This window comes from Glarea lozoyensis (genome assembly GCF_000409485.1).
Source record: "Glarea lozoyensis ATCC 20868 chromosome Unknown GLAREA10, whole genome shotgun sequence".
NCBI classification, from domain to species: domain Eukaryota; kingdom Fungi; phylum Ascomycota; class Leotiomycetes; order Helotiales; family Helotiaceae; genus Glarea; species Glarea lozoyensis.
The window spans coordinates 80,764-101,483 of record NW_007360984.1 but is presented as its reverse complement, the minus strand read 5'-3'; the positions used below and the strand labels follow the sequence as shown (position 1 = coordinate 101,483).

Genomic DNA, 20,720 nt, shown 5'->3' with positions numbered 1-20,720 from the left:
GGATTAAATGAAGGACCTCATACGTGAAAACTGGAGCTGTGAAAGCCAGGAATATAAATCGCATCCTCCATCGAGGTTGCGGCTGATGGCCCCCACGACCGAAATAAGCGAGATGTCTGGTACGCAATCACGATTCCGTTGTCCGTCTTGAAATTCTTCATCTTCACATTGCAAAGGTAAGAACCGAACATGTTTATGATTGTAATAAAATTTATTTTTAAGATTCGATCGGATCTAGTCCGAGAATATGCATAAGCTATCTTATCTCATCTAGAGACCTTTTCTAATCCCCTCTACACCAAGTGCATGGCACGACTTAAGAATAAAGAATGTAAATATATACAAAAAACGAAGGTTTGTGATTACCCACAACAATAGTGTGGAATTACATCCAAGGAGCGTTTGAAGATGGAAGTTCAGTGGTGATTGGACCGCTGCGACTACTCATGTTTCGTTGGTGGTGATGGGGAGAGCAACCGCGTTGGTTGGTTATTGCGGGTTGTTGTTGATGAGGTGATGAATGAGATTGTGGACTTCGTTCTCGTTGTGTAGGTAGGACGGGTGGTTGGGGCTCCCAGTCGCGGTGGATGGGTATCATTTGTGATTCTGGACTGCGCTCTCGTTGTCTAGATGCGGAGCGTGCTTGTGGTTCCCAATCTCTTGGTTCAGGCATCTGAGTTTGTGGTGTTCTTTCTCGGTGTCCATGAGCTGTTTGTGGTCTTGGACTTTCTTCTCTTTGCTGGGGTATCATATTATGGTGTGGACTTCTTTCCCTCTGAGTAGGCATCGAAGGAGGTTGTGGTTCCCAATCTCTGGGTGCAAGTCCGGTGTTTTGATGTGGACTTCTTTCTCTCTGGCTGGGAATTACAAGAGGCGCAGGACTTTGCTCTCTCTGCTTTGATGTACTTCGAGCCTGTGGACTCTGCTCTCTCTGCATCGGTACACTCCGTGGTTGCGGACTCTGCTCTCTCTGGTTCAATATACTACGAGAAGCAGGACTCTGTTCCCTCTGAGTTGTTACACTGCGTGATGCAGGACTTCGCTCTCTCTGATCAGGCATCGCATAAACAGGACCACGACTCTGATCCTCAAACTTCTTGCCCTCCTTCGCTCTCTCAAAGTTCGCTTTAATCAGAAGCTGCGCATTTGACAGCTGATTTTTCACCGGCACGATCTCATTAAAAGGAGCTGGTGGCGGTATCGATGCTTGTACATGAGGAGTTGGTGCTCTTGGTGGTGATGTTGCTCGTCTATTTTGTGGAACATATGTAGGTAATTTTGGAGCTGCCGGAGGAGTAGGTTGTGGCGCAACAGGAACCATTTTTGGAGCTTTGGATCTCGAAAATCGGTTCGAGAATAATGAGCCTCCATAGCGCTCGGTAGATGAAGGTAGGAAAGATAATGCGCGTGGAGGTGATGAAATGACTTTAGATAGTAAGCCTCTCTCTGACCCTTCTGGTGACATAGGCATCGAATCTGGCGACATGGGTAGCGACTCGGGTGTTAAAGGCGAAGGTAGTTCTTTTCCACGAGTTGGATATGTTGAGGGTGCCGAAGATTGAGGTACTGGTTGTGGTTTATAAATGTCCATTGGCTGCGAGTTTGGAGCCATGTGCATCTCCGCAGGCTTGGTACTTGGTGCAAAGTAACGATTTGCCCTCTCCTCAGGTGCCGCAGCTGCTTTAAACTTCTGCTCATAGCTCTTTGGTGGTTTAGGTAACTCGACGACATATGGAACATATGTTCTCTCGTATGGTGTTGCTGGTTTTGGGAAGTTCTCTAAATCTTTGGCCAAGGTCGCTTTGTCCTTTGCCATGCGCTTCCTTTTCCGTCGGTTGATGAAGACGAATAGTAACAAGAGTAATGCGATCAGTAATAGTGCGCTTAGAATAGCCGCAACTGTGAGAATGAGGTTTTGAGAACCCGCTGGGTTCGCTGGTGCTGAAGCACTGCTAGGAGTTGCTGAAGGTGCAATTGATAGAGTCAAAGCACTTGCAGCAGGTGCTGTCGCAGTAGCCGGTGACTTGATACCACAGTCAGCATTGTTTCCTCAGATCATACACAGTCGAAACTTACATTAGTGGTAGTAGGCATGTTGAGAGGAGTATTGTTGAATGATGAAAAATTAAAGATCAGACTGGACGGAATGGGTGTTTAATGAATAGAAACATGTTTGGTGGAGGATGCAACAAATCTAATAGTGACACAACATGGATGAATCTTATCACCTCCTCACGGAGGTGTATGCATGCATGCGGCAATGGTAAACACAAAACGCCCACTATGGCTTGTGAGGATGCATGTCGAGTTGGGCTTATGGTGATCCCAAAAGCCCACCCCAGAGCCTATGGCTGCAGGAAGGCCGCATCTCGACCAATATTTGAGCCATTGAGCCCGCTGACATTGTGAAAAGAAGAGAATTAATAGAATGACACGAAACTTAATTCGGTAAACAAAAGAATAATTGAATCGTCTTCAACATAATGATGTTTCTCGAATCTCGGCATATGGGTGATCTCCGAAACAAAGTTGGTCCACGCCGCATGAGGATCAAAACAGCCACCCAAGGAGGACTTCACACGAGGTTTCGCAGCCCAATCGGGAAAGTCACATCTCCCTCAGAATTTGTTCTCTCACAAAGCATGTTTCTACCCCGCGTGAAACGCAAGAGGAAGAAACATTAAACATCGTGGGGAGAAACAAGAAACAGCAAACATATGGGGGAGTAGTTTCAACTGCATGACCGAGGAAACAGTGAGCACTAAAAGATCGCACGGAAACAAAAGTAATAGAAACGAGGCAGAACGAGTTCATCCATTGTCACCTCCTCCCTCGTCTGATCGTGGCTTGGTATTGAGGTACAAGAATAACACGTGGAGTGTACCGACCTGGTGGTACTCTTCCAGAACAACGCATCGCAAGCGACATAGCCGAGAAGAGAGCGCGGCAAAGCCAATGATCGCGAGCTGGCTATTCGTGAGGTTTCTCGAATTCCCCAATATTGTAGCCAAGGACCTCTTAACGCGTTCGTACGCATATACGCTATGAGGAGATTGATTTGTTACCACAACATTGCCGCCAGATGTGTTGGTTGATCACTTGCGAATGGCCACTTTCATCGCCGTGACAGCCAAAAGCCGAATCAATGCTTTTACCAACTTCGAGGGGCCAATGGAAGTTGTAGAATGCCCAACAACTCTATTACAAAAATGGTATCAAGTCGAGAGCCGATGATCGATGCGAAGATAAGCGAAAGCCGTTTGGATACCGAACTGCCAACACTCATCCTGCACGGTTACAATATTGAAATATTTGCGACTTGTTATGTTGGTCGTGATGGTTCTAATATTTTTGTTGCCAATGTGACAGTCATTTGAGGGCTGTGCGACCGATCGACTGGTGTTGGTAGGCGTCAGCCAGCTATTTTCAACCAACTTGCAACCACAACTTTGAAAGCTTATCTCTATCCGCCATAAAGAGACTCGCACAAGCTTGCTGATAGCAGAATCAGACGCGAAGTCAAGCGCGGCTTCCGCGATAATATTGCCCTCTTCTCGAATGGAATGCTTTTGAGATCCGCGCCTCCACCAGAGTACGTACAACACCGAGCAGCTTATACGAAGGTCTGGGAAACATGATCTGTATCTCGTTGAAAGATGCGAACTCAAAGACGTGAACTCTTACCGAGCAAGCACTAGGAATGAGAAAGCGAAGCCGAATACTTACGTGTGCCCTACACACTAATGCTAACACCTATCTGCTTCGCCAACACACGCTTCCAGGACGGACTGTAAATTTCACCTGACATACTGCCGGACAACTCTTCCCGGCATACAAGCTTACAAGTACACGATCGCTCGTTCTTCTGTTGTTGTTGTTGTTACGCCCGTGATTTTTTTCTTCGCCCATCAAGACAGTGTTCTCGTCAGCAATAACTTCCCCATTTGCATCCGTGATAATCCAGCGAAGCAACGACGGACTTTGATTATGCCCACTACCTTTCCCAACGCCACAACCAAAGCAAGCCATTATACTAAGACTCAGTCCCTAGGAAGCGCCCAATTCTACTTTATCTTCTTATCTCTCATTAATTAGATGTTCTCAAACAGGCTCTCTAGGCTGACAATCGAGATCAACCCTTCGTAGAGATAGAGTTCGATACTTACCCCAAATAACAGAGAGTCCGAGCAACGCCCCCCACACGCTGTAGTTGGTCACAAGCGCTGTCCGAATTAAAGATGTTGTTTCGGCTGTGCGTTGGTGATATACCCATAGTAATTCTTCGACACACCAAGACCGAATTCAACGCTGAAGATCACACCCATGTGGCATTTGGTAATCTGGCCCTTGGAAGTCGACCCGAATGATTTCATCGCTGTTGTATATCGGCCGCGGTATCTCGACCAACCTATTAAGAACATGAGCAAGTTACTTTCAATCTCTTAGAAAGAAAAGCCTATCTCTGGTAACCAAAGTAGTGCCATAGAACTCGTGACCATAGAGAAAAAGCCCATCGGAAGGTTAAGGATATTGATGATTGTGGCAGAGACGAGCATTTCGGTCATGGTGGCGTGGCGCAGCGAGATCGGTAGCTAATGTTGGAATTTATAGGAACGACCCACTGTCACACCGACTAATGATATTTTTTGGTTTTGTTGTGAGAGCGTGAAGATTTCAGGGCTTTGGTATTCGAAGAGTAGGGCAGGAGTTGGTCGGAAGAAAGGGATGAAAAATAACCTCGTATCAAAATCGTTCGTTTATGTCCGATGATTGTCTGAAGTCATAATATTCATTAATCTGCTATTCACAGTGCCCATAAATCCTAATTCATAAAATCTCATCACACCCCCAACTCTCCCTCTCCTGCCACTGTCCACGGAATTGTCCACCAGTCCCAAACAGGCCTACCACACCCCCAGGATACGAATTCCCAGAGCGATAACTATCAAACGCCAGATCATCTCTCGTAGCTATATTATCAGTCGTAAGACGATACTCATCGTCTATCTCCCCCTTTCCACAATTCATCCGTCCTAATACACTTCGTCGGATAGCTCGTTCCCAGAGATTGAACCAGGCTGTCTCGCTCATCACCGTAGGTGTTCGTGCTTCGCCGTCGAGAACATCGGCGTATGGAAATACCACTTTGACGACTTCATATCGGGCGGTTGCTAGGAAGAGGAATAGCCAACTGAAAATCCAGAGAAATGTGAGATAGAAAATCCAACGGATCCAGGTCGTCATGCGCCATTGGTTGATTCTGCTCGGACTGTACACAGTGACGCGCTGGTGTGTTACTGGAAAGGATACCGAAACCAGCCCGCGATAGTTTGTTGAGGCGATCACGGAGCGGATCAAAGTAGCTAGCTTGGTGGTATCGTGGTTGATGACTTTCCGTTGTAAAGTAAATGACTTCAGCATTGAAGGATCGGCAATGAATTTATCACACCAAGCTTTCAATTCTTCATGTTGTGTCTCGATTTCAGGCGATCCAACAGTAGGAGTCTTCCGCTTTATGATGCCACCACGATAGCCTTTTTTGCCGTCCTCGAGAAGATGTAGTTCCCCGCCAACATCTGGTCCCGAGCTAAGAAGATGGGTTATGTTGATCCGAATCAAGAAGTCTGTAATTGTGCTTGTGGTGGTGTCGCTTTCCCGCTGTTCCCGACTGTTGCGATTACCACTATTACGATAAGTCGTTTCGGTGTGGGTGCCTCCGATTTCAATATAGTATGTAGGAGGATATGAGGCTTGCTCATAGATCATCTGCCGGAGCGTTTCAGCGTCCGTCGAATAATCGGGAAAGTATGTATCGACATTTCGTGGGTTATGATCGTGTCTGGAGAATGGCAAGTCGGGAGGTGGCCTGCGGTTATATGATCAGAAGCGATTCTTTGGAGCGAGTAGTGATACTTACTGATACCATCTCCTGCGAACCTCTGGTTGTGGTTTTGGCTTTGACTTGTCTGGACTGTCTGCAAGCAGCGGGGTCTCTTCATAAGCTGGCAATTCCTCGTCGCGATACCGCGATGGTCCAGGCTGGTCAGAGGATGATGAAGCTTCAGCAGACTCTTCTCTATACACGCCATTCCTGTAAGCACTCGGCAGATGGTCTACCAAATCTGGGTTGGGAGCCTTCATGGTGGTGGTGCTGCTAACGTCCCGGCTGACAGCATAAACTAAAGGTCGTCTGCGCAGCCACTTGTGAGATCGTGATTCAATGATCACACCGTCGTGCAAGAGTAGAGAGCGTTCGGGGGTACAATCACTAAGGTGTGTTCAAATATCCGCGAAGTTCGGAGTTGTTGGAGGTCGGAATCGCTGTCTCGTGGGCGCTGGTTCCGGCCCATCGTGGCTTTTTGTTTGTTGCCTGCTGATGACGACGCAATCACGGGGAGTAAAGAACACATATCGTCGAAAAGAGTGAATGCTATACCACGAGAGTTCAGTTCACGCAATGGCGGGTGAATCGATTGATATGAATACACATAATGTGCACGAATGCAGGTGGGTTGTTGATGAATCTCTAGCTAGGCTTCAATCTGGGGATCCACGACATGAATATGGCGTACTCGCTTAGCTCTTCTGTGCAGTCTGCACAATCCACGCCATTTTTGATTGAGCTCGAGATGAATTATCAGGCTTGTGTACCCAGGTACTCAACGCACTTTTCAACCGTGGTTATAATTGTAAATAATAAGCCCTAGAATTTACTGTTTGATATCCAAATAATAATATCACACCATAAACCTATACACCGACCATCCAAACCACTCACGCAGTCCTCATCCTCTGCACCTTAACATCAACCCGATCAACCCTCGGACACTTCCCATTCCTATACTGCCACAAGCGACTTAAATTCCTCACCTTATACGCCCTCCTCCCCTCTCCATTCACAAACCCACTATTAAATGTGCTCTGTCTCGAATTAATCGGACTCTCATCAAAAATCCCAACTTTCCCCTCATCATCACTACTCTCTTCGTCGTAAAACTCCGGTGTCGTGCCATCTGTAGTGGTAGCTGAAGTTTCGAGGTTTTCTTGACGGCCCACACGCGTTTTGCCTACCCATTCGACGTCCTCGTTCATGAATGCGTTCTTCTTCTCGTCGGCGCCTAGGAAACCGCTTTGGCCGATCCCGCCATCTTTCGTGGGAGCTGGCTCCAAGGGGAACATGTTGTCGAAATAATGTTGGCCGAACATATGGCCGCTGCCTTCGCGTTGAAATACTCTGCCCATGAAGCGTGGGAAATCAGGTTCGGTAATTCCTGGGTTGATGTAATGCAAGATTCCCCATCTCGCAACGAAATCCTTGGTATGGCAGTAATGCTCGATATGGTGAATAGCTTTCCCTGGATCTCGGTCTTTATCGAGACATTTCTGACTATGAGAGTGCTCAGCTTCACTACCTCTGACATGTCGACGTGGATTGTTAAAGTGGTTGGCTGCACATCCAAAGGTGTAGACTTCAAGTTTTGCGAGGAGATCTTGTGGGATCTCTTGAAGTAGGAGATCAATGATCATGCCGCCTTCAATGGCACCTTGAGAGTGCATCATGAATACCAGCTTCTTGGTATCAGGGTCAAATAGAAGTGCTTTCAGAATTGTAAAGTGTTTCCGGACATCAGTTGTTGCGTAGCGGAAATTCCGTTGCCAGAGGACTTGTAGAACGTCAAAGACTATTCCGTTCCTGTTTGAAATGTTAATATTGATCACTCTACATTATATAAGCTTTGAGAACTTACGTCTTATTATGAAGACCCGTAACTGGCCGTCCAAAAGTCAAGGCAATCCGATCAATATTGCGTTGAAGCCAATGTTCCCTCCACCCAGTTAGCTAGCACCCTCAATCCACGACCAAAACATACCCAGCAGCAACACCATTCATAAACACCCACTCCTCACCCTCATGCTCCGACCTCTTCTTCGCAAACTTCTCCCCACTACGAAATTCCTTCTTCGGTCCATTCAACAGATACGCCACCAAATTATTCAACACCATAAACACAGCCACCCCGATAATCACAGTCCAGCCCGGTAACAAAATCCATAACGGTACGCTTAGTACAAACGGAACCTGCATCACAAACAACACGACATGCAGAAAAATCGCCCAGAAATTCGCGCGTGTGGGCGCTAATTCGCAAAAGTCGCCAGAGAGGGCGGGCCATATGGGCCAGAAAATGTAGATGATTTCTGGTGCGGATTTGAGCGCGGTGAGGATGTCATGATAGAGAAGGCTGATCGGCTCGTTTGAGGTCTGATGAGTTAGTTTGATTTTCGAACCGACTTGGGAGCCGTAGAACTTGATGCCCGTCATGATGCTGGCGGTTTGAGGACGAATCGTAGAAGATGAAGCAGGAGAATATAATGAAAAGAAAATGGGTCAAATGAGAAATGATTCACGCGAATGAAATAAGGCCGCCTGACAAAGAGAATCGTCTTCACGTCGCACGAAATACCATTCAGCCCTCAGCGACTGAATGCATGTTGGTTGTTGAAATGTAGATGTCTCAGGTAGCCAAGCGCAGCCACTGGGCATATGACGAGTGGTCATGAGAACCCTGCAGCCCTGCGGGGACGGCGCAGGTACAAAGATGAATCTCATCTGTTGGAGAGTTTACGAAACGAAAACGGACGCTGGAAGAAACATATATGACTCTACTTCAACTGAGATGAATAATGTGTGCGACTGACAAAGAGACAGCGATTCAATCGCAGCGCCAAGAAAATGAAAGCGGACAACAGCAACACCACGACGGACTCGAAAGATGCGATTATGAGTATCCCAGGATCTCAGCGAAGGTACTTTGGGTAGTGGCTGTCCATCAGCTGAGAACCTGTCTCGGAGTGGCTGGCTGGTGATCGTGCTGACAGCAGCTGCACGAGACAGGACCTCGCGAAGATGCAAAGTGATGGTAAACGCCTGAAATGGGTGTCGTACACCTCGAATTCGATAAGAATATGAAGCAAAGAAATGTAAATGAGCCCAAAATATAAACGCTGTTAAGCTCGGGATGAATACGCCGCTTATTCAGCCCTACATTTGTTAGGGTCTGATAGGTGACAATTAAATAATTTTCCGACCTGTGTTCAATATGCGCTCTCCATCAACCGCAGTACTGTACTATCATGTGATTCACGTATTTTCCCACTCGTATAATAATACTATTAACGAGCCATTCTCCATTTTACGAAATAAGAAATGCCGGCTAAGAAGCTCAAAATACTCTTTGCAACCACTTATACCAACCCCACATCCAGACTACTCTCTGTACCTCAAGCGAAGACTGACTCTCCATTCTGTTAACCTCCAAAATCTTGTCAATAACCGCATCAGCCATAACCTTATACCCACTCCCCTTCGGATGCATGATCCTCATCCAAGAAACCGGTAAATAACTATTTTCCAACGGATCGTCCTCAGCTAATCTCTTCAGCGCCGCGGTCATATCATCATGATTCGCATACACTTCATTACACCTTGTTCGGTCGCCACCGACCGCTTCGATTCGTTGCCTAGTTGAGAGACCGTCCTTGGGCGGGATAAGTAGGGCATCAATTCTATCAAACATATTGCCAGAAGACGGATTATTATCCAAGGATGGGGAATCTCGATAAGGGCTTTTAAAATGGATGAACCATGTTTTGTCATCGATTGGACCGTTGTGATACTCTGGATCTGTCTCAACTTCGCAGAAGCGATGGCCGTTAAAGGCGGACTGGAAGGAATCGACAAAGTAAATGCCTCCTCCTAGGATGGTTGAGAGTCCTTCTATTACGTCTTGAATTATTTGGTTAAGTCTAATGATTTTAACGTGAGTCAGATGAGGGATAAGAGAAGGCTCACTCGTCGATTAGGTTGTTCATGTGTTTTCGCATTGATCGGGTTAATATACCGTCGTCGGGGTAGGACGATGACCATGTAACGTTGTCGCATTGTGGATTTTCGTCATTCCAAAATCGGGGATATGCAGTGACATAGCTAATTCGAAGTCAGCGTATGGGTTGATGATCAGAAGTGACCAAAGTCGTTAACATACAGCTGAACATGTTTTCCATGTTTCGTCTGACGAAGATTGCTCAAGATCTGAGTGAGAGTCACAATGAGCTTCATACCCACTAGATTCGTCTCGTTTCGAATTATTTCCGTAGACTTATTCAGATATTTATCACATTCCTACCAAGGTAGCTTGAGTAAAACAATCGAAATCACGGCCAATTCAAGAACCAACTTACATGATATCCAAACCAGTGATACAAACAATTATTAACCACATCACCAAACCCAACATCATTCCCCGACACACTCAGACTAACAACTTGCGGATTCCCAATCTTTGGATAAGTTGCACCACTTACAGGCTCACCAAGTGCAATTTGATTATTGACAACATCACTCATACTCTCTCCAGTACACGAGCCAAACGTAAGCTTTCGCGATGTTTTGTTTCCCGGCATCCTGTTGCTGTTTTGCATTTGATATGGATATGACATTTTGAACCGGCTGCAACGCCAGTTCAGCTCGTCCGATGGACCATCTGCGGATATTCCGGCTGAGAAAGAGTCTCCGATAGCCAGCCATTCTGTAATACCCATATTGTAGTCAACATGGACGTATTTAGGTATTTTGGCTGCAACAGACTGTAGCTGTGATTCCCAATCCCCTCTTGAGGATACATGTGCTGACACTTGCAAGCCTATGCATAAGCACACAAGAACTGCGAAGAACATGTCGTGAATGTTGTGAAGAGTAATGGAGAAACTCAGGTGATTGTAGTGATCTGAATGTTCAACCTCGTCTGCCTAATGAGGGTTACGCCTCCTTACAATTCTCCGCCAGAGTGATGGGCTGGAAACTCATCGCGATATCATATCCTAGCGCTGGTAGATTAAGCATAAAAAGTGCGCATAAGATCTTTAAGCATGATACAAGTGATTTGCAGATGCTAGAATGATGAAGATTAGATCTTCAAAGGATGAAATTTGAGCGAACCGGCGATCATATGACCAAAACATTGGTGCTGACAACGTGAGTGACCCAACCCGTCAACCTGCAGTATCAAGGATTATTTATCCGTAAGAACCAACCCACCTAGCTTCGAGCAACAAGCTCCAAACATATGCTTGTAAATAGATGCATATTACCAACCAGAAAAGTGTGGTTTCATTCCTGCCTACTCCTTATGTTAGTTTGTACTTGAAACTTGTGCTATCATTCCAGCTTCAAAAGCAAAGCAGAGCAAGTTCAATTTTGACAAGTTCGTGTGAACTTCAGTTATAGCATAAACGGTAGATGTTACGCACCCAAGGAGTCCCCCTCAACGAAACACGATGTCAAATAACCTCGTTGTAATGATCACGGGTATCAACAGAGGTACGACCTCTTCTCAGATACAATTCCATCCGAACTAAGTCACTTCTCAGGTATCGGCCATGCATTAGCAACAGCCTATTTGTTGCAACCAAACTGCACAGTAATAGGAAGTATTCGCGACGACACGACGCCCGAAGCAGCGAAGTTGCTCGCCATTCCCAAAGGCGACGGCTCACGGCTTCTTCTCGTCAAAATCGAAAGTTCAAGTCCGACAGACGCCAGTAGCGCAGTCAGAAAGATAGAGGCAGCAGGTATCAACCACATTGACATCCTGATTGCGAATGCGGGCGTTAGTCCACCATTGCAGCCCATCGAAACCGTCTCGCTTGACGACATGGCCAGCACGTTTAACGTCAACACCCTCGGTCCGTTGGCGCTGTATCAAGTGTGCCACTCCATGCTCCAGAATTCCAAGAACCCAAAGTTCGTGCCGATTACGAGCGCGGCTGGTAGTATTGGTGGTATGGAGCGCGGTGGCACTTTTGTTGCACCGGCGTATTGTGTATCAAAGGCTGCGTTGAATTGGATTACGTTGTACTGTTACTCCCTGAATTAAAAAGATAGAGAACAAGTCTGATCTATTGTGTCTAGGGCCGCGCATTGCAGCAGCAAATGGCTTGTAGCTGTTGCCATCAGCCCTGGGTAAGTACAACAAACTCCGTCAGACCGGAAGCTAACTTCGGTCTGAAAATACAGTCTGGTGGCTACGGACATGGGAAACAAGACAGCCCAGTATCTAGGATTGGAAAGGGCTCCTTGGACTGCCGAAGAAAGCGCAGAGAAGATTATGGGCCTGGTAAGTTCGGAGGTCCTGCAAATTGCCTTAGATTTCTGACCACAGTTACAGATTGAGAAAGCCACGCGGGACACCTATTCTGGGAAGTTCATGGACGCGATAAAAGGCACAGAGAAACCATGGTAATAACCGAGCGACACTCAGCAGCTTGCCAACAGTCTATTAGTCTTCAACAATTCATCCCGCAAAATACCAAACAACATATAATGATGTGCATAACTCATTGTTTAAAAGTGCAAAACGGTTGTAATAAAACAACTATTAATAGAGAAGTATCTCTATTTAAACTTGAATGTGCTGCTTATGCAGGTAACAGAGTATAAGTACGAACTGTGCAAACGTCATTATCAGGCTTGTTTGCTGAACTTCGGGTTTCCGACGAGTTTTCTCGTAAGAGACTGTTGATTTCGTTGCTCAAGAGGACTCGATACTGAGAGACTTTTACTCTCAAATAATAATAGACTAGTACTATTACTATTTAGCTTAGAAATCTCTTATTTTATCTAAAAATAGATATTAAATTTACTAAAGTAAGGGATCTATAAAATACTTAATTAAATTACACTCGTTAAATAATAACTTTAATAGTTATACGTTACTACTAAGGTATTGAATATTAAATATCTTTGAAATAAAATAAACTAGTATTTATATTTATGTCTTCGTCATTATATTTACTTCGACATCTAAGCAGTATATTTCAAATCCCAGTTTACAGGTTAATAGCAAACCACCCAATGGAAGCCATGAAGACAATCATGCCAAACCACAACCCTCTCTGCGCCCTCGTCGCCGGATCAGCAGCTGCACCAGTAGCTGGGAGCGAGGAGACAGTAGGCGTAGGTACGGTGTAATTGTTACCACCGGTAGCATTGCTCGATCTTCCCAATCCAAGACAATTGGCCATGTTGAAAAAGATATCGATGTTGCTGTACACACCACCGAACAATTCCTGGCAAGGACCCATAGCGAAGACAGGGACATCAGTCAAGGAGTGTACACCTTGAGCCTCGTTGGTGGGAAGCGTGCCGTTTACGATGTAACCATCGGTGTTGTCCTTAGCATTGACATAGTAATCATCATTTGCTTTGCCGGTAATGTTGACTGCTGGTACGCGCGAACCACTCTTGTGGACACGATAATTTTCACGTTTATCCGGGAATGCACCAGTTCCTTGTGCGAGTGTGTATCTTGGATCCCAGTTCACGGGGAAGTTTACACCAGTGTTGTAAGAGACACTGGCATTGGATACGGTGTATTGGCTCAGACCGGACTCTCGGTAAACGCCAATAGCATTGCGCTTCTCACGATCGTCGGCCTTGCTGCTGAGGTATTTGGTATCTGCGGACCCGTAGACATCAAATCCATGACCGTGATCGGCAGTGACGATGATGAGGGTGTTCTCGAGCTCGCCCATTTGCTTGAGCTTGGCAATGGTTGCGTTCACTGTGTCGTCTAGTTCGAGAAGATCACCTAAGGCTCTGTCGTAGTCTAGGACGTGCATTTGCTTGTCGACCTAACAAGTGGTTAGCGTTTGACGACAAAATAGGGCATGGTAAAATGCTTACTGAAGCAGCTTCGGACATTAGGAAGAAGCCCTTGTCTCCACCTCTCTCATGCAAAATGTCAACTGCCTTCAACGTCATCTCCTTCAGACCAGGTAAGTCCAATGCAGCCTTCTTATTACCAGAAGGATCGTTTGTGAGGTTGAGGTTGTTCTTGTAGACATTTCGGTCCAACCACACGGGGAGGTTAGAGGTGCAGAAAATACCGAGAGCCTTCTGATTGGTAGGTGCTGTGAGCATGCTGGTTTTGTTCATGGACACGGAATACCCTGCGTTGGCAAATTCCTTGTAGTAGTCCTTGCCCTGGAAAGAACCTGAACCAGGCTATGGGAAGTTAGTATCAGAAGATTATGCAGGAGATCTGCCAAGTTGTATGCACTTACAATGAACTGCTCGGCTCCAGCTCCGAAAAACACGTCGGCACCTGTGTACTTTGTCCAAGTGTAGTTCTGTACACCACGAAGGGACTGCTCGATGAGGACACCGTATTGACTTCGAAGTCTGGTATGTCCGGTCAAGGCGATTGGAGTGGCGTCTGCGATAAAGGCAGTACTAACAACACCTATGGCGGAGCCCCAAATGCGTGTCAAGAGCTCAACAATCGTTTCTACTTTAGGATCATCCAGGGGCTAAGAAAAGCACCGAGTTAGTGTGACTGCTCAATACCAAGCCTTGCAGAGCAGCTTACATTAGGACTTGAATCCGCGTAGACACCCATGGCATTGACAGTACTTTTGTGTCCAGAATACAAAGCGGAAGCTGAATTGGCAGAATCGGTAATGTAACTATCAAGTGAGTGTGTCTAGGCGCAATTAGCGGAGTTACAGATCTTCAGTGGATCAACCGTTACCATTTGGTGACCCAGCACTGGGAATTTGTCCATCTGCATCTTTGTTTGGTATTTGCCGTTAATGCTCTTGTGTCCGATCAAGCCTGAGAAAAGTAAGTACTTGACTCATAATGAATAGAGCATTATCTTACGGGCTGCTGTGATCATGTTGGTGGTCATGCCGTCACCAATGAACAAAATAACATTCTTTGCCTTCTTCTGTTGCTGTAAAGGTCGAACTAACCAATTGGCCACCGTTTTGGTTCCATTGTAGTAACTCAACGTCGCAACATACTCTCCGGGCTCGTACAAGGCAACGCGGCGGTATGCCTTACTGGTTACTCGGACGACAGACGGCGTCTTTGCTTCGACGGCGAACAAGTCCTCATACTGATAATGGTCAGCTTGATCCCCACCCGGTCAACGGTTCTGCTCACCCAAGTGAAGTTCCATCTTTCCAAAGCTGGCTCGGCTATCTTGAAGAAAGACGCAGCTGGTTGTGGGGACCCTCCTGCCTTTGCAATTGAAAATGTAAAGTTTGGATCTGGTACCCCGCCATTTGCCTCTGAGCCATTGACTGGAGCATGGACCTGACAACGTCAGTAAAAGCCATCCATAAGCTGATATTCGCTCGGAGAATAGCACACCTCAAGTCGAATGTCAAAATATTGTCCGGCAAGAAAGTCGGCTTGGTCCGGAGGAAGAACACAGCCAAGAGCTATAGCTGGTTAGCTTGGAGGGGTAGCTACAGCAGACCTTTGGAACTCACTTGGACAAGCTCCCAACCGTTGAAATGTTTGTGCAGTTGTCAGAGTCAATAAAGACGCTGTCGTGAGAACGAGCGAGGAAAAGGCAACCATGATGGGCAATTGGCAAAGAAAAATGGTTGCTCGAATGCACAAAGTAGACATCAAGGTACCTAGCTTTTATAAGCTCCTGCATGATCGGCAGGTACAGAAAGCTTACGGACCCGTCATTTTGGCATTCCATTATCGGATCTGGGAATACCAATGAGCGGGGAACATGCACGGAGTGACCGCGCAAAGGCACAGAGGAATCAGAAGTCTGTACAAACCCACGTGTTGATTGACACTGATGTACGGCAGCTTGGCCTGCAGCTAAAATCGGTACGGAGCTGCCTAATAGAGTGCTACCAACCTCGTCCCTTTAGACGTGTGTGAATGGACGTGGGTAACGACTATAGATGGTTCTTGGCAGAAGCGTCGCTTTGGAACATGGAAACCAAATGGATCAGACTCATCATGATCGCATCGTTGTGAATTGATATTCAAAGTATCCCAATATCCTCAATCGACCCGCATGTGAGATATGACGACTTGGCTTCGGAATCGATCTCTTATCGAGATAAATGCGGGAGAGGGCGTGCAAAAAGCGGTTGCGATGATTCGCTGTGACAGCTATTGCCAAGACAGTTGCGCGATTGTCTTCAATTGAGGCTTGCAGAGTGCAGCGCCAAAAAGCTTCATCGAGATTTTCCTTGGAGACTGTGGGGTCGTTGTTCTAGAGTATCCTCGCCGGATATAATGTATCAATCGAGTCTGTTTGACTGATCAGCATATAGAGAAAAAGAATAAAAGAAAAGGGCTTGCAATTATCAACTCGGGTTACCTCAGATGGTTTTTGATGTCGAGTTCAACTCACCTGGTACAGACAAGAAGTGCGCATTTCGTCGCGAAGGATTCCGTCCTCTCAGCCGAGTAGAGATCACTTTAATACACGTGGGTATACCTGCACTTGCAGGAGGTGGAATCAATCAAGTTACCGGTAGCCGGGAAGCCTTCAAGGAAGCCAATTTGATGGTCGGGAGAAGCAATGCATGTAAAGTTCCCGTGCTGTTTTGAGAACCAAGAGGATGACATCGTTCAAGGTGTTTCTGCGTTTGAGATGTGGAGGAATAGAACGAATAGGCCCTAAGAACGAGCAACCACAACAAACAGGAGGCCAATAGAGTCACGTGGTCACGCTACTTCACCCGTTGCAGTTTTCTTGGACGCGTCAAATAAGCCATCGCCGTTCGCAGCCCATCACTCCTTACTAACTCACAAACACATTCGTTGACTTGACGCAAACAGGCTACAATCTTTTACGGGAGCTTTTACCCAAGCATTTTACGGTCTCGTCTGCACTATCAAATCTTGCTTGTCGAACAATCTATAGCATCGACCAGCCGTAGCCTTTGTCGTCCGGTAATTGAATTCGTCGTCTTCTTCCTTCCACACGTATGGACTCTGTCGGCTCTCCTCTCTCCTCTCTCTATCGCACTCTCGCAGGCACTCCAACTTCCTAGACTTGGACCGACGGCATACGACCAGCAGGGCTTCCGTTATCCTCCACGACCTTGGAATGTTCTCCTGCCATGAGAAACTTCCCGTACCCAACGTCCTTCGCCATCTCAGTTGCTTCCTTCGCGTGGCGATACTTCTAAGCACACTATAGTCACGACGATATCTTTCCGAGTCGTCGGCGTCTACCAATTCAGTGTTTGACAGAAGTTGAGCCAATGAGTCGCATTTGCCTAGAAAAGAGCCTCCATTGCACTATCGAATTCTCCTACTATGCTACAAAGCTACACGACTACGGTACATAAACCCGCTCAATTATGCTCTGCTTCAAAGATAACCTTTTGCACCTTCATGCTATTGAATATTTCATATCCCTCAACAGCTTGGCTCATTGGCATGATTTTCTCCGTCATGAAACTAAAGAGGGAATCAGTAAGTAGATCGCCTTGACCAACAGTGGGAGGTGAACTTACTCTAGCAGATGCTGCTTCTTCTTTAGCATTTCCAACGCTTCGGGGAAAATACCTGCTTTGGTTAGCAAAGCCTTAATGCAATCGCACAGATGTGTACTTCGAACAGGACATCGGCCCATTTGGATTCTTAGATTCTTGCCGTATGCTTGATTTCCCGACCAAGGGATAGCCTCATTATGGACACCGAAACTTGAGATATTACCCCATGGCCTGAGGAGATCAAAGCCAGTCTTCAAAGCATCCGCATGACCAACACCTTCAATAATGGTATCGGCGCCTCTCCCATCGGTAAGTTCCTTCACTCTCGCCTCGAGGCCTATTTCAAGTCAGATCATGACTTTCTCATCGACAAACTTGCTCCTTACCTTCTTTGTTCGTTTGGTCATTGAATGGTTCGGCTCCTAACTTTTTCGCCAACTCCAATCGACTATCTACACGGTCAACAGCGATTACGGCCTTGGGCCCATACTCCAAAGCATTGATCAAGGCACACAACCCAACCGGTCCACATCCAATAAGTACAACCACGCTCTGTTTGATTGTGTCCTCATCAAACTCCCTAAACGCGTTCGCCGCTGCAAAATATCCGGTAGGAAAAATATCAGCCATTAGCACCAACTTCTTCTCTTCAATTCCCTCAGGCGCCTTCACAGCCGTGGCGTCCGCCAGAGGAACTCTCATGAATTCGGCCTGACCACCATCCAAAAGCGGGCAACCGAAAAGCAGACTTTTTTCGCAACGAGAGGAGAATCCGCGTTGACAGTAGAAACATTCGCCACATGACACCGTGAAAGGCATTACCACTACGTCACCCTTTTTGTGGTTTTTTACAGAGGATCCAAGTTCGACCACCTCTCCTGTTGTCTCGTGGCCCTGTGTTGTGTTAGTAATGTCCAGTGAGTAACGGAAAGATGGCTGAATGACCATAATGAAGTCTGTTTTACTTGGTTGGTGACCTCGGAAGACATGTAGTTCGCTGATATCTTGGTTTAGCGAAAACCTCGCAAAGCACTTCCTTTATTGTCTCACCTTCCGCATAATGCTGAGTATCGTACTTTGACGATGATATCGGTATCGTCGATTATCTTGGGTATCGGCCGGTCTTCGATTCTTACATTCAGCTTCCCCTTGAATACAACTGCTTTCATGGTGGATTTTGACATGATGACAAGAATTTAGTTGAAATGAAAATACTGGTTCAGATATGTTTTCCCTGCAAACGGTTCAAAGAATATTTTCAAAGAGAATCAATGATTTTATTACAAGACAAGACCGAGGTGTCTATGAAGGTATATCAATGGCTTGTTGTTCAAATCAAGTTGAAGCCGGGTGATGCGGGGTAGTTATGTGGAAGCGGACCGCTTTTCGCTTCGTTTTCCCCGCATGTGTACTTCCACTCGAAAGCATATCCACAAGTAAGTGCAGTCCGAACAAGTCAAAGATTGTTAATAACGTCATGTTTCTGCAGGGATATTACGTGTGGGATATTTTCTATAGATTCGTAGAACTCGATTCTACATCATAAAACCCGAATATCAATATGCTTTCAGGTCCATCGTCGGCCAACTCTCGTAACGACCGTAACGGGGAAATCCCAAGAACGCGGTTGAAGTGGTAACGCTACAGTACGCTACATAGACTTGTAGCATGCCACCAAATTAGGATTAGAAATCACCCCAACACAAACTAATCAAATATGGTTAACCCGCAGCTCCGTACGTCCATTCAATGCATAGCACATATGCCACTTAGCTCACATACCGAGTGAAAGCCGTACTACGACTCTGGTGCGGGGTGTCCAGCATCTTGACGTACTTTCACAATATCACAACCTCTCTTATCAAAAATCTCACAATATTGAATTGGCTCTCTAGAATCAGAGTAAGCGATCATGTCAGCAATGCAAAATCAAATCGCCGCAGGCGCCATAGCATCACACGTAGCAAACGTCTGTCCCGAAGGCACTAAAGCGTACCTCCTCGAGTGCGGCTGGCTCGAATGTGACGAGGGTTTCGTGGTGCGCGGGGGAAATACTTCGTTGATGAGTACAGCTGGCGAGAAGTTTGTGAATAAGAGGAGGGAGTTGCCGATTTATTGTGTGTTGATTGATCATCCCCATGAGGGTTGTATTCTTTGGGAGACGGGATGGTATGTTCGCACTATGACAGAGATGAGAGATGAGGATTGCTAATTTGATGATGTGAAGTGGCAAAGACTACCCCGAAGTCTGGGGCCCTCAAGTCGCGGACGTATTTTCGAGGATAAGGTATGAGCCGCAACATGAACTCAAAGCTGCAATCGAGGCTACGGGTCATAAACTTGAGGATATTAAGAAGATGTAAGCACTCCCCTCCTCTTCTCATATTTTGGGATGCTTAATTGGAAATAGTATCTTGGGACACATGCATCTTGATCACGCAGGCGGTCTTGATCAATTCATGGACCGTAAGGATGTCGAGATCTGGGTGCATGATAAGGAGTTGAGATCGGCGTTTTGGTCTGTGGCTACGGGGGCGGATGAGGGTGTTTATTTGAAACATTATATGGATGTAAGGTTCTCCTCAATGATGACCTGGAGATTTTTGCTAATGTTTTGGATAGTTGAGTTTGAATTGGAAAACATTTGATGATCGGACTGTGGACTTTTGTCAGGGTATTGTGAGTATCATTCCAACTTATACGCTTTCAATAGCAGTAGACTGATTAGATTTAGACACTGCATCATCTCCCAGGTCATACAGATGGACTTGTGGGCATGCAACTTAATCTCCCGAACAGCGGAACATTCTTCTTCATCAGTGATCACTGTCACGTTATCGAGAACGTAAGCATCTCTCTCCCCACCTGCTTCGAGATTCAAGCTGACACAAAACAGTGGAGAGACGGTATCCCTCAAGGCTGGCTCGCTCGTGATCATCCTGCCTGGGTAAGTCTCAATATCCTTCAACCACAATTATCCCATTAAATCTGAACAAATCTTCCTACATCACAACCTAAACCCCCCAGAGCAAAAGTAAAACTACGCATTTACTAACTCAAAATAGTTTCAATCCACTCAACGCCTCAAAAGACTAGAATCCACAACCAAAGGCCGCGTCATCCCAGGCCACGACAAAGAAACATTCTTGCAGCTGCAGAGTGAGATTAAGGATTACCTGAGTTAAGCTGTGTGTTGCGATCATGTGCGAAGAAGATGTGTGTTTATAGGGGTTTGTATGTAAGCTGTAATACAAAACTGTATAACTTCATGCTTGTGAGGACGGGAAAACGTGAGAGTAAATCATGTATACTTTGATTCATAAACACTGGAACGAAAGAAGAAAACTAAATGGCTTTAATGACGAGATCTCGCAGCCTGTTGCCTGTAAGCCTTC

At 46.2% G+C, this 20,720-nt stretch overlaps 8 protein-coding genes across 8 annotated transcripts; 2 read left to right on the top strand and 6 right to left on the bottom strand.

Annotated features, from left to right (window-relative positions):
• Positions 1–385: 385 nt before the first annotated feature.
• GLAREA_05031 (uncharacterized protein) lies at positions 386–2,094 on the bottom strand (the record flags this gene model as incomplete). Its single annotated transcript, XM_008078321.1, has 2 exons — positions 386–2,023; positions 2,077–2,094. 2 exons carry the CDS (start codon positions 2,092–2,094, stop codon positions 386–388), a joined length of 1,656 nt encoding a protein of 551 aa, XP_008076512.1.
• A 2,733-nt stretch (positions 2,095–4,827) lies between these two features.
• GLAREA_05030 (uncharacterized protein) lies at positions 4,828–6,141 on the bottom strand (the record flags this gene model as incomplete). The annotated part of the gene is made up of 2 exons (XM_008078320.1): positions 4,828–5,866; positions 5,918–6,141. The coding sequence occupies 2 exons, from the start codon at positions 6,139–6,141 to the stop codon at positions 4,828–4,830; spliced, it is 1,263 nt and encodes a 420-aa protein (XP_008076511.1).
• Positions 6,142–6,774: 633 nt separating this feature from the next.
• GLAREA_05029 (alpha/beta-Hydrolase) lies at positions 6,775–8,323 on the bottom strand (the record flags this gene model as incomplete). The annotated part of the gene is made up of 3 exons (XM_008078319.1): positions 6,775–7,693; positions 7,749–7,826; positions 7,872–8,323. 3 exons carry the CDS (start codon positions 8,321–8,323, stop codon positions 6,775–6,777), a joined length of 1,449 nt encoding a protein of 482 aa, XP_008076510.1.
• A 901-nt stretch (positions 8,324–9,224) lies between these two features.
• GLAREA_05028 (SGNH hydrolase) lies at positions 9,225–10,602 on the bottom strand (the record flags this gene model as incomplete). Its single annotated transcript, XM_008078318.1, has 4 exons — positions 9,225–9,807; positions 9,854–9,988; positions 10,047–10,183; positions 10,243–10,602. The coding sequence occupies 4 exons, from the start codon at positions 10,600–10,602 to the stop codon at positions 9,225–9,227; spliced, it is 1,215 nt and encodes a 404-aa protein (XP_008076509.1).
• A 735-nt stretch (positions 10,603–11,337) lies between these two features.
• Positions 11,338–12,302, top strand: GLAREA_05027 (NAD(P)-binding Rossmann-fold containing protein; the record flags this gene model as incomplete). The annotated part of the gene is made up of 5 exons (XM_008078317.1): positions 11,338–11,380; positions 11,431–11,875; positions 11,972–12,022; positions 12,077–12,176; positions 12,228–12,302. The coding sequence occupies 5 exons, from the start codon at positions 11,338–11,340 to the stop codon at positions 12,300–12,302; spliced, it is 714 nt and encodes a 237-aa protein (XP_008076508.1).
• A 586-nt stretch (positions 12,303–12,888) lies between these two features.
• Positions 12,889–15,430, bottom strand: GLAREA_05026 (Alkaline phosphatase-like protein; the record flags this gene model as incomplete). Its single annotated transcript, XM_008078316.1, has 9 exons — positions 12,889–13,692; positions 13,745–14,065; positions 14,125–14,370; positions 14,430–14,543; positions 14,592–14,674; positions 14,723–14,960; positions 15,008–15,160; positions 15,218–15,288; positions 15,340–15,430. The coding sequence occupies 9 exons, from the start codon at positions 15,428–15,430 to the stop codon at positions 12,889–12,891; spliced, it is 2,121 nt and encodes a 706-aa protein (XP_008076507.1).
• A 1,754-nt stretch (positions 15,431–17,184) lies between these two features.
• GLAREA_05025 (GroES-like protein) lies at positions 17,185–18,509 on the bottom strand (the record flags this gene model as incomplete). The annotated part of the gene is made up of 4 exons (XM_008078315.1): positions 17,185–17,290; positions 17,347–17,662; positions 17,712–18,219; positions 18,402–18,509. The coding sequence occupies 4 exons, from the start codon at positions 18,507–18,509 to the stop codon at positions 17,185–17,187; spliced, it is 1,038 nt and encodes a 345-aa protein (XP_008076506.1).
• A 728-nt stretch (positions 18,510–19,237) lies between these two features.
• GLAREA_05024 (Metallo-hydrolase/oxidoreductase) lies at positions 19,238–20,510 on the top strand (the record flags this gene model as incomplete). The annotated part of the gene is made up of 7 exons (XM_008078314.1): positions 19,238–19,494; positions 19,553–19,684; positions 19,736–19,895; positions 19,948–20,004; positions 20,060–20,170; positions 20,222–20,272; positions 20,391–20,510. 7 exons carry the CDS (start codon positions 19,238–19,240, stop codon positions 20,508–20,510), a joined length of 888 nt encoding a protein of 295 aa, XP_008076505.1.
• Positions 20,511–20,720: the final 210 nt, after the last annotated feature.